The 13,184-nt window shown below is 41.9% G+C and overlaps 1 protein-coding gene across 1 annotated transcript in view; it reads left to right on the top strand.

Annotated features, from left to right (window-relative positions):
* amt (aminomethyltransferase) overlaps positions 1-13,184 on the top strand; it is a 37,525-nt gene that overhangs the window by 6,939 nt on the left and 17,402 nt on the right. Inside the window, exons 2-4 of the mRNA XM_078543813.1 lie at positions 6,650-6,817; positions 10,573-10,653; positions 12,605-12,736. Coding sequence (XP_078399939.1) covers positions 6,650-6,817; positions 10,573-10,653; positions 12,605-12,736 — 381 coding nt within the window. The remainder of the gene's footprint in view (positions 1-6,649; positions 6,818-10,572; positions 10,654-12,604; positions 12,737-13,184) is intronic.

Here is a 13,184-nt window from a genome sequence, read left to right as displayed (position 1 = left end):
ACAGACCCCAAACAAAGCATTTTCACGTTACAAGTTCAAAATGAGGTTCCTTTCAATTTGGTTCCTTTGCAGACAGTTGTAGGTTTACAGGCTTAGATCTTACATGCCTCTGCCTCCCACACACAAAACTCCCTTCTGTTATACCCAGCCTTTCCCTTTGAATGCAAGTTCTCATTGTATCACCAGGCCCTTTGAACTCCACCTCTTCTAACAATAAAACCCCTTTCATAGTACCAATTTTATTAGTAATATAAACACATTGCTTGGTGTCTCCTAGCTATGTGCAAGATTTCACCCCCAATCTTTGAATGCTCTGTTAAACAAAATGCAAATGTGCTCTACCTTACTGTGTACATCTCAAAACTACTATACATCAAAGCACCCAAACTAGCTGACTTTAATCCAATTAACACACACAGACTAAACCTCTATTTAAAAAAATAATTTTCAATAACATTATATACATTAATATTTCTTCCTGACATTCCCCTTTCTATGGAAAAATGAACCGCCATAATTCTAAAAGACGGCTTCATTTTTTTTAACCCATCTCACACTATCTACTATACTTATTACCCTATTACATTACCAGATGCATGCATTAACAATATACAATATACATACACAAGTCTTTGGTATCAACAGAAATCACTCCAGTTCAGTCTCCAGGTATTTTTTTAATGTCTAATTTTCCTTTAAGCTTCAAGCTCTTGATATCGCATCTGCGAACAGATTTTCTCTTCCAGCAGCATGTATAATCTGTAGATTAAATGATTGTAATAATAAACTCCATCTGAAAAGTCTTGCACTTTTGTCTCGAAATTTATCCAGAAACTTCAAAGGATTATGGTCTGTATAAACAATTGTTTCTGACAAATTGTTTGCAACATAAATTTCAAAATGCTGCAATGCTAACACCAAATCCAAAGTCTGTTTTTCAATCGTTGAATATCTTCTGTGTTGTACATTCAGCTTACTGGTTTTTCAATTCCAGTGTCATCTTCTTGTAACAGTATGGCCCTAATGCCTATATCGCTTGCATCAACGGCCAACTTGAATTGCTCGGCATAATTGGATACTTCCAAAACTGGTGTCGTAGTTAATACAGTTTTCAAACTATCAAATGACTTCTGACACTCCAGTGTCCATTGAAATTTATTGTTCTTTTTTGATAGGCATCACCCACATTTGCAATCCAGCTATATCATTAAAACATAGAAACTAGGAGCAAGAGTAGGTCATTCGGCCCTTCGAGCCTGCTCCGCCATTCATTATGATCATGGCTGATCATCCAACTCAATAGCCTGCTCCCACTTTCTCCCCATATCCTTTGATCCCTTTTGCCCCAAGAGCTATATCTAACTCCTTCTTGAAAACATACGATGTTTTGGCCTCAACTACTTTCTGTGGTAGCAAATTCCACAGGCTCACCACTCTCTGGGTGAAGAAATTTTTCCTCATCTCAGTCCTAAATGATCTACCCCATATCCTCAGACTGTGACCCCTGGTTCTGGACTCCCCCACCATCAGGAACATCCTTCCTGCATCTACCCTGTCTAGTCCTGTTAGAATTTTATAGGTTTCTATGAGATCCCCCCCCCTCATTCTTCTGAACTCCAGCGAACATAATCCCAACCCCCTCAATCTCTCCTCATACGTCAGTCCCGCCACTCCAGAAAGCAGTCTGGTAAACCTTCGCTGCACTCCCTCTATAGCAAGAACATCCTTCCTCAGATAAGGAGACCAAAACTGCACACAATATTCTAGGTGTGATCTCACCAAGGCCCTGTATAATTGCAGCAAGACAGCCCTGCTCCTGTACTTGAATCCTCTCGCTATGAAGGCCAACAAACCATTTGCCTTCTTTACCTGCACCTGCATGCTTACCTTCAACGATGAGGTCACCCAGGCCTTGTTCCACATTCCCCTCTCTCAATTTATAGCCATTCAGATAATAATCTGCCTTTCTGTTTTTGCTACCAAAGTGGATAACCTCACATTTATCCACATTATACTGCATCTGCCATGCATTCACCCACTCACTCAGCTTGTCCAAATCATACTGAAGCATCCTCCTCACAGCTCACCCTCCCACCAGCTTTGTGTCATCTGCAAATTTGGAGATATTACATTTAATTCCCTCATCTAAATCATTAATATATATTGTGAATAGCTGGGGTCCCAGCACCGATCCCTGCGGTACCCCACTAGTCACTGTCTGCCATTGGGAAAAAGACTTGTTTATTCCTACTCTTTGTTTCCTGTCTGCCAACCAGTTTTCTATCCATCTCAATACACTACCCCCAATCCCATGCGCTTTAATTTTGCACACTAATCTCTTAATTGGGACTTTGTCGAAAGCCTTCTGAAAGTCCAAATAAACCACATCCACTGGGCTCCCCCTCAACAACTCTACTAGTTACATTCTCGAAAAATTCCAGTTGATTTGTCAAGCATGACTTCCCTTTCGTAAATGCATGCTGACTCTGTCCGATTCTGCCACAGTTTTCCAAGTGCTCAGCTATTAAATCTTTTATAATGGACTCTAGAATTTTCCCCACTACTGGCGTCAGGCTGACTGGTCTATAATTCTCTGCTTTGTCTCTACCTCTCTACCTCCCTTTCCCTCATTACCTAGAATAAAGTGAACCCCTGCAAATGGGCAATTTTTCCACCACTCCAACTATGACTTCACCTGTCTTCTATTTTCTCTTTAAATTTACCTTCCATAATGGAATAGATTTCACATCTCCATGGACCCCACTTATTATTACCCGCTCCTGCAATACCCCCTTTGAACAAATATCATTATCCCACAGCATTAAGGATTGACTAGCCCCTGTGTCTCTTAAAATGTTAACACCTTTATCTACTCCACCCTGTACACATGGAAAGACTTTCCCTTCACGCACAAAATCTTTAAACATTTCTGCAACCTGCTCCTCAGAATTCTTTTGAATAAACTGTGAACACATTCCCACTTCTTCACCTATCACCTATGATTCATTAATATATCTTCCTGACACAACCTGTAACTAGTGGAGTGCCACAGGGATTAGTACTGGGGCCACAATTGCTTACAATATATATTAATGACTCAGATGAGGGAAATGAATGTATTATCACCAAGTTTGCGGATGACACAAAAATCAGTGGCAAGGCATGTGGTGAGGATGACACAAAGAGTCTACAGAGGGATATAGACAGGTTACGTAAGTGGGCAAAGATTTAGCAGATGGAATATAATGTGGGAAAATGTGAGATTATGCACTTTGGCTGGAAGAATAAAGGAGCTGAATATTACTTAAATGGAGAAATATTGAAGAAAGCTGCAGCACAGGGATTTGGGGGTCCTTGTGCATGAATCCCAAAAAGCTAGCATACAAGTTTCAGCAGGTAATAAGAAAGGCAAATGGAATGTTGCCCTTTATTTCAAAGGAAATGGAGTATTAAAAATAGGGAAGGCTTGCCAAAACTATACAAGGCACTAGTTAGACCACACCTAGAATACTTTGAACAGTTTTGATCCCCTTATCTAAGGAAAGATGTACTGGCATTGGAGGCAGTCCAGAGAAGGTTCCGTAGGTTGATCCCTGGTATGGAGGGACTTATAAGGAGAGAGTTGAGTAGGTTGGGCCTGTACTCATTGGAGTTTAGAAGAATGAAAGGCGACCTTATTGAAACATAAGATTCTTAGGGGGCTTGACAGGGTAGATGTTGAGAGGTTGTTTCCCCTTGTGGAGAGTGTAGGACCAGAGGGCATAATCTGAAGAGTGAGGGGCAGCCGATTTAAGACAGAGATGAGGAGGAATTTCTTCTCTCAGAGGGTTGTTAATCTGTGGAACTCTTCACTGTAGAGGGTGGATCATTAAGTATTTTCAAGGCTGAGATAGATTCTTAACCAGTAACAGAATCAAGGGTTATGGGGAAAAGGCAGGAAAGTGGAGTTGAGGATTAGCAGATCAGCCATGATCTCATTGAATGGCAGAGCAGGCTCGATGGGCCGAATAGCCTACTTCTGCTCCTACGCCTTATGCTCTAAGCACTTCGGATGTTTTTCTACATTAAAGATGTTACATGAGTGGTGGGTGGTGACCTGACTGGATACAAGTCATGATAGTCCCAGTGACCCTCTATGCTAGTCAAAGCAGGACACTTGGGTAAGATGTTCCCAGTTTCCTATAAAATTTCACAATTTTTCCTCCTCCTTCCTTCCTCCACCACTAACCCTGACCTCACCAGCAATCAACTAACAGGAAAGATCAGAGATCACACCTGGGGATCAGTGCAGCCCAATCAGGGACACTGCCCGCTGAGCTATATTTGGGTTTATTCTTGGAAAGTGCTGTTTTCTGGTCTGTTGTCTTCCTTGTAAGTTCATCGTGATGTTGAGGCAAAAGTGGAATTGGTGGCTAGAGTTGTCACCTGACCACCGGTATTTGCAATGTTACTTAAAGGTCTTGGTGACTGCATCTTGTTTTGTGGTTACCAGAGGGACAGGAAACACTGCAGTCATGTACAAGCACATTAATTAAAGTCATGGGTCTTGACTTTGCTTCTGACTGCACTGTCTTCCTCCCCAGCCCTGCCACCATGATTTAGGAAGATGCGCAGATACCAATAAGGGAAAAAGTTTATCCCTTTGGTGAATTGGCAGACTAAAGCACTCAGCCTGTCAACGTCTGGATAAAGTTGGCTTCTGGAGCAGCAGCTTATATTCATACAGCTTTAACCTAGGTAAAGCAAGTTTGAGGCATAAGGAAAATGTGAACACCAAACCAAAGACATTAGAAATTATACCCCTTTCATACCTTCAGAATATCCCAAAACACATCACAATCATTGGATCGTTGTCACTGTTGTAATTTAGGGAAATACATCAGCCAATTTGAATGCAGCAAGACCCCACAGACAGCAGTGAGCTAATTGACCAGATGATAGTATCATTGGCACTTACAGAATATTAGGAGGTCAATCAGCCCATCATACCTGTGCTGGCTGTTGGAAAGAGCAGTTATGCTTAGTCCCACATCCCCACTTTTGTCCATAATCCTGAAAGTTCCACCACCTCAAGTACCTGTTCAACTCACTTCAAAAATTATTTATGGAATCAGCTTGCACTAGCTTTTCAAAGAAAGTGTTCAAAATCCTGACAACTCTGTGAAAAATTTCTTTTAATCTCCCCTCTAAGTCTTTTTTGAATCTATGATTCACTCGTCTGAGGGAACAGTTTTGCTCTATCTACTCTGAAAACTTCTCATTGTCATGAAAATCTCTATTAGGTGCTTGTTAACCTTCTTTGTTCCAAAGAGAGTGGCCCAAACTGGTCCAGTTCTCTGTCCCTCATCCCTGGTAATTGCCTCTATACCCTTTTTAAGGCCTTTACATCTTTCCTGAAGTGTGGTACCCAGACGTGTCTGCAATACTCCAGCTGAGGCCTAACCAGTGATTTATAAAGTTCCAGCAATTATCTCTTTGCTTTTATGTTCAATTTCTATATTTATAAATCCAAGTCAACCAGGTGCTCTTTTAATCACCTTATCAACTTGGCCTGCCACCTTTAAGGATTTGTATATATGGATACCAAGGCGTCTTTGCTCATCTACACTTTTCAAAATTGTGCCATTTAAAGTATACTGTTTTTCCATGATATTCCTTCAAAAGTGCTTTACTTCACACTTCTTCGCATTGAACTCCATCTGCTACGCTTCTACCCATTTCACCATTCTGTCTATGTCACCTTATACCTACCCTTGTTATCTATTTTGCCAAGTTTCGTATCATCTTCAAATCTTAGAATGTTGCCCCCTACTCTTAAGTCTATATTGTTTATAACAATTGAAAACAGTAATGGACCCAAAACTGTCCCTTGGGAAATACCATTGCAAAGTACCTCCTGTACTGAAAAACATCCATCCACTATCACCCTCTGCACCCTGTCACTGAGTCAATTTCAAATCCAAACTGCCACTTTCCTCTTAATTTCATGGGCCTCCATCTTAATAATCATTTTGTGTGTTATTTTGTCAAATGCCTCCATATATTCAAAATTTACTGCAATACCTTGATCAAACTTCTCTGTCTCATCGAAGGATTCAATCAAGTTAGTCCTTAACAAATCCATGTTGCTGTGCTTCGATTAACCCATATCTTTCCAGTGAAAGTTTATTTTGTTCCTGATAATGGTTTCCAATAACTTCCCCACCACTGATGTCAGACATAAAACCAACATGTTGGAAATACTCAGCAGATCAAGCACCATGTGTGGAGAGAGAAATAAAGTTAATGTTTTGGGTCAATGATCTTTGACAAGTGTTACCAATTGAACCAAGGTTGACACTTAGTGGGGGGGTGGTCATAAACTGGGTTAAAGAGGATGTTAAACGAGCAGGGGCAAGACAATTATCTATTTTTATCTTATTTTTCTCCCCATATCTCCCAGCTATAAAGAAAGGACTGATGTATTCATCTTGTGTGGTAGGTAAGGAGGAGAGAGGGAAACCCACCCAGCTGTTTCATGACAGAAGGGAGACCTGTGCTGTGTATTTGGAGTCAATTTTTGGAAATAAGTGCATCCCAGATTCAGCCCTAACAATGCCAAGATCATTGAGCATCCATTTGTGAATCTAGTTGTGTTTTTTCTTTTCAGGAATCTCTCAAGAAGACAGCACTATATGAGTTCCATCAGAGTAAAGGAGCTCGGATGGTAGAATTTGCAGGGTGGAGTATGCCTGTTCAGTATAAGGACAGTCACATCAACTCGCACCTGCACACCCGCCAGCACTGCTCATTATTCGATGTATCCCACATGCTACAGGTAAGACCAGAATCTGGACATTGCACATCCAGGAGCACCCCCCACTTCATTGTAGCACTGACAAGGAGGATTTGTTGTTATGTAAGTTTTATCAAAGATGCCAAGCTCTGGGCACTCATGACAGATATAAGAGAAACTAGAGAAAGATGCGAGTCCAGGGCTAGGGCTGGAACGAAATTTAGAGGAAATTTGACCAGGTGGGCTAGTGGAAGGGAGGAATGCAGCAGAGACAGCTGATTGGATGGTCTCAATCTTAGTGACAAAGCAGTCCATGAACTCCTCACACTCCTTGTCGGAGGTGAAGATGCAGGGAGAGAGGGTTAAGAGGACAGCTTGCAGTAGAGAAAAGAAGCTGGGTTATCTTTGCATTCCAGGATGATCCTGGAATAGCGAGCAGTTTTAGCAGACAAGAACAGAATCCAACAATGTTGTATATGGTCCAGCCAGATCTGGCAGTGGATGGCTAAACCAATTGTCCACCATATCCTTTTAAGTCTGCATCCCTTAGACTTAAGAGAGCGCAGATGAAAGCCATATCAGGGGAATGGCCAGGATGAAAGAGAGTAATGGTCTGATGAAGGAGTAGGGCATAAAGGTGGAAGTGAGGGTGTGTTGAGTAAATCAGTAGCTACAGAAATGTTGTGGCAAATGAAGTGCCAAAAGCTAGATAGTTGGATTTTTGAAAGTGCAATTTTAAGTGAATAATTTTCTTCCTAGGAATGGATAGAGAAGGAGGTACAATTTGGATGTGGGTGGAGCGTTATACAAGAAAGTGATCAAAGATGGCATTATCTGTGATTGATACGATGGGACGAGTAAGATATGAGATGACAAGGTCAAGGGAGTGCCCATGAATATGGAGGGAGAGATTTAGAGAGGGTGAGAGGGCAGTGAACTCAGAAGGGAGAACAAGATGAGTTGAGATGGAGGTTGAAATCAGCAAGGATGAGAAATCGTTCAGTCCAGAAGCTGAGGGAGGAAAATGGTGAAGATAACTTGGTCAAAAAAAATGTTATTGCACTTGAAGTAGAGAATAATGCATTTGATTGAGAGGTGAGAGGACGGAACAAGGTGAGATGCCCAAGAGGGAGAGGGTCAGGCCAAGGCATGAGCTAGTGATAAGTGCCACACCGCACCACAACAATCTTGGTGTGGTAAGTGATGGAAGGTGTAGCCAGCTGTAGCTTCATTAAGGTAAAAAGTGTCATCACCTTTCAGCCAGGTTTCTGTTAAGTCCATCATGTTGATTCAGTTCCCCACAATAAGTTCAGGGATAGCAAGGCCCTTGTTTACAAGTGAATAGACATTCTAGAGGGAGATTCGTAGAGAGGTGGCAAGAGCTGAGTCTGCCTGCAAAACATGTAAAAATGAGTCCTATTTAACAAAGGTGGAGCAGGAAGGGAATCTAAATAGTGACGATTCATTAATGTTTCCCAGTCAGTATAACAGCAAACAAGCTGTGCTGTTCCCAGGGTCTGTTTTGGGGCTGTTTAACTCTAAATTGGGTAGAAATTCTGTTGCCCTTGTACAGATCACTTAGTGGGCTGTATTTGGAATATTTTGTGTAACTTTGAGCATTCTACCTTGAAAAGGATATCAGAGAGGCAGTCGGGGAAGAGCAACAAGGGCGATGAAGAGCTTGGACTTCAACTGAGGAGAGGCTCAGAGCTGAACACATTTTTGCTGGAGAAATGAAGATCGAGGATCGAGAAGGGGACATGATGCATTTCTGAGAGGAAGAGATGATGTATATCTCAACAGCGTATATGTTTTAGACCAAGAGAACCGAACTAGAGAATGTAAAATTCAAATTTGGAAGTATTGTAACCTGTGAGGAGAATAGTGTAGAACTTCAAAAGGTCATAGACAGGATAGTGGAATGGGCAGACAAGTGGCAGATGAAATTTAATGCAGAAAAATGTGAAGTGATTCATTTTGGTAGGAAGACTGTGGAGAGACAATATAAAATAAAGAGTACAATTCTGAAGAGGGGTTCAGGAGCAGAGGGACCTGGTTGTGTGTGTGCACCAATCATTGAAAGTGGCAAGACAGGTTGAGAGCGTGTTTAATATAGCATACAGCATCCTAGGCTTTATTAATAGGGGCACAGAGTACAAAAGCAAGGAACTTATGTTAAATTGTCTCAAATACTGGTTCAACTCAACTGGTGTATTGCATCTGGTTCTGCGCACCATACTTTAGGAAGGATTCTGAGAAATTGGAGAGAGTGCAGAGATGATTCACGAGAATGGTCCCATGGAAGAAGAACTTCAGTTACGTAGATAGATTGGAGAAGTTGGGACTGTTGTCCTTGGAGAAGAGAAGGTTGAGAGGAGATTTGATAGAGATATTCAAAATCATGAGGGGTCTGGACAGGGTAGTTAGGGAAAAACTGTTCCCATTGGTGGAATGATTGAGAACAAGAGGGTGCAGATTTAAGTTAATTGGTAAAAGAAGTAATGGCAACACGAGGAGAAACTTTCACGCAGCAAATGGTTAGCATCTGGATTGCGCTGCCTTAGTGTGTGGTGGAGGCAGGTTCAATCGAGGCATAGAAAAGAGGGAATTGGATTATTATCTGAAAAGTAAGAATGTGCAGGGCTACGGGGAGAATGGGAGTGGGTGACAGTCGGTGAATTGCTTCTTTGGAGAGCCAGCACAGAAGTGACAGGCAAAAAAGGCACCCTGTGCTGTATCCATTCTGTGACTCTGTGAAGTAAACTCGAGTGAGACTCAGGAATTAAACATCTTTTCCCTTCGGAAAGTAATTATGGAACAAGCAATCAACAACTTGCATTAATGTAGCACCTTTAATGTAACAAAATGTCCCAAGGCACTTCATAAGAGTGTTATCAACCAAAATTTGACCCAAGCATTTGAGGCCTTGTCGTTAAAATATGTGGTTTAGGGTTATAGAGGCAGGTTTGGACTGAGATAGAGAAACATTGGATAGGAGTTTATAGGGGTAAGTTTAGACTGAAATGGCGCAACAACAATTATTTGTATTTATGTAGCACCTTTATGTAATAAAACACCCCGAGACGCTTCACAGGAGCATTATAAAGCAAAATTTGGCAATGAACCACGAAAGGAGATGTTGGGGCAGATAGCCAAAAACCAGGTCAAAAAGGCCAGTGTTTAGGGAGCATCTTAAAGGAGGAAAGCAAAGCAGAGAGATCAAAGGGGAGAATTCCAAAGCTTATTGCCTAGCCAGCCAAAGACCTGCCAATTGTAGGGCAATTTAAATCAGAGATGGTCAAGAAGCTAAAGTTGGGTGACCATAGATTTCTTGTAGGGTCAAGAGCTGGAGGAGATTATCGAGATAGAGACCAAGTACTAAGATTAGAGTTATAAGAGTAGATTTCGACTGAAATAACAAAGTACTCCATGAAACAGAATGTGTGGCACCAGGGTGAATGCTTGTTTGGAGGGTTGCAGACCAGGGTAGAACAGTGGAGATCTGAGGTTGGCCTGGAGTTTTACTTGAGATCAAACCTGCACCCTCATGTATGTAATTAAGATAAATGTCCACGCCAAAGTATGTTTCATGAAGTGGACATGAAAATCTCAGTTTGTTCCTCCATCCTCAGGAAGGAGCAAAAGATGTAGGTGGTTCTCCATGTTCTCCACCTTTCATCTACAATCTACTTCTAGCTTTGAGAACATAATTTTTTATTTCGTCTCTGACATACTTGAAGTTCTTGCATCTGCTTTACAAGGAATGGTGTCTACATTGAGTATGTCCTTTGTTTCAGAGCAAGGTGACGGGGAAAGACCGAGTGAAGTTCATGGAGAGTTTGGTTGTTGGGGACATCGTTGAGCTCAAGGACAACCAGGTGAGTATCAAATTTCTCTCATCAAAAACACGCGACCTCGATTCTTATGGTCCACTGCTCTGTCTCGGACCACGGCAGTGAAGGAAAGAACTTGCACTTATGTGGTGACTTTCACAACCTCAGAACATTGCAAACCGCTTTACAGCCAATGAAGTACTTGTGAAGCACTGTAGTACTGTAGGAAATGCATCAATCCATTTGCACACAGCAAGATCCCACAATCAACAATGAGATCAGTTACCAGAAAATCTGCTTTAGTGATATCTCTTGATGGATAAATATTGGCCAGAACACTGGGGGAGCTCTGAATAATGCCATGGGATCTATCACATTCACTGAGAGGTCAGACAGGGCTATGGGTTAAAGTCTCATTTGAAAAACGGCACCTTCAACCATGCAGCACTCCCTCAATGCTATACTGGAATGTTAGTCCAGATTTTGTGCTCAGCCCTCAAGAGTAAGACTTGAACCCACAACCTTCTGAAGCAAGAATGCTACCACCTGAGCCATGACTGGTAAAGCGGCTGGCATTGCCTGAAGACGCACAGACCAGAAGATCCTGCGTTTGTCTCCCGGTCTTGCTGTTTGCAATCAGGTTCTGTGGTTAGCCTTAGCCTCATGCGTTAGGGAGGAGAAGCACCGTTCTCTGACTTCGTGCTCCTGATTACTGTGCAAAACTTCCTGTCAGGAAGCACTTATACATTCATCTTGAGTGAGGAGAAACTTGTGATGCTGCCTTTCACCAAATAGTCTACAATCGCCCACTGTCTAAGCTGAATGGTGTAACACTGGTCAGCTGGTGCGCAGAACAGGAATCCAGCAATCGGAAGAGATGGGGGTAAAGTTGGGAATGCGTACAGTGTAATTCTGGCAATCTTTGGTTTGCAGCTCAATTGGATGAAAGTCATCATTTACTCAAGCATAGTCCCAGAGTCTCATGTGTATGTCTATAATTAACTGATGGGTAAAATGAGTTCATAAAACAATGTCAACTCAGTAACCAGCTGAATGTCCAGGCACTCTAAAAGTACTAACGTTTATGAGGAACTTTGCTGATTCATTTTGCACAGTGTATTTTGTTCTTTCATGGGAAGAGAGTGTCACAAGTATTTGTTGTCCAACCCTAAATGACCTTGAGATGGTGGTGGTGGAGCCGCCGCCTTGAACCGCTGCTGTTCATCTGATTCAACTTTTCTGTAGCAGTTTCAAATGACTTTTGCAAGATTATGTTACCAATTTGGGTGATTCAAATGAGGTCACATGTTCAATTTCTGGCCTGTGCCAAGTTAGTTCATCTCAAATTGAATCCTCATTTGAATCACCCGAATTGGTAACATAATCTTGCAAAAATTAGCTGTAGTGGGATCAGCTTTCTAACTGATGCTTGCCATCAGCTAGCCCACTTCACACAGACAGCTGGGAAGTGGTGGAGCAGTGGTAATCTCACTGGAATAGTAACCCGGTGGTTTAGGTTAATGCTCTGGGGACATGGGTTCAAATCAAACCACAGCAGCTGGTGGCATTTAAATTCAATTAATTAATAAATCTGGGATTTAGTCTCAGTAATGGTGAGCATGAAACTATCATTGATCATGTTGGGGAGGGTGGGGGTGTAGGTGTGCCACATTCAGCCTTGGTGGAATGGTGAGGGTGGGGGAATCGACCTGAGCTTATGTTCCTGATCATCATCCAGCGATCTCTACCCGAATGTGTACATCAGTGTGAGCTTTTACTGTGATGCCTCTGCTGTCAAATAGCATGGTACCACTTGCTGCCTAGGCCAGCTCCTGTGAATTGCATGCCAACAGGAAGAACATTTGGTAGAACATTTTTATAGGAAATTTATAATGACCCTTGCCAAATTGATTTTCCTTAGTTCCTCTGACTTTAGGGGTCGGTTCTAGGTGCCAGTGCATCCTTCAATGCTAACCCTTCACTCCTTTTTGGTCAGGGTATGCTGTCCCTATTCACCAATGATAAGGGAGGGATAAAGGACGATCTGATTGTGACTCGGACATCAGACGGATACCTATACATTGTTTCAAACGCTGGCTGTGCTGACAAGGACTCTGCCCACATGAAGGTAGGTTGGCTTTGCTGTGGACATCATGAATACGGAAGCATACAGACATGAAGTAGCTGATGTGTCAGTGGGTGAATTTGTTGCTGAGTTCAGTGCTAAGTTGCACACACCCAGAAAGTCCTGGAATGAATCATAGCTTTGAAAACGCCTGAATTGTCCCTGTTTAGACAGTATGTCCCCATCTGGTTCTCAATAAAAAAATAGAAAGCGGGGTAATTTTTGTTTTTTCAGTTAGATTGTTCTTTTTGGTAGGATGTTAAATTTTAAATAAAACCATTGAATTGCTCTGCAGAGCTGAATTAAAATTAAGAAAAAATCAATTTTTTTGAGAACTGAAAATGTGTGGGCATTTTACAAATTGCTGCAATGTCTATTCAACATTATATGAAGGAAACTTGTTGGGGTTGATTGATAATAGACTGTGGAGCTGTCACACAATCTGCAGATT

The sequence above is a fragment of the Cetorhinus maximus genome, chromosome 6, assembly GCF_964194155.1.
Source record: "Cetorhinus maximus chromosome 6, sCetMax3.hap1.1, whole genome shotgun sequence".
NCBI lineage: Eukaryota > Metazoa > Chordata > Chondrichthyes > Lamniformes > Cetorhinidae > Cetorhinus > Cetorhinus maximus.
This window is presented reverse-complemented; position numbering and strand designations above follow the sequence as displayed.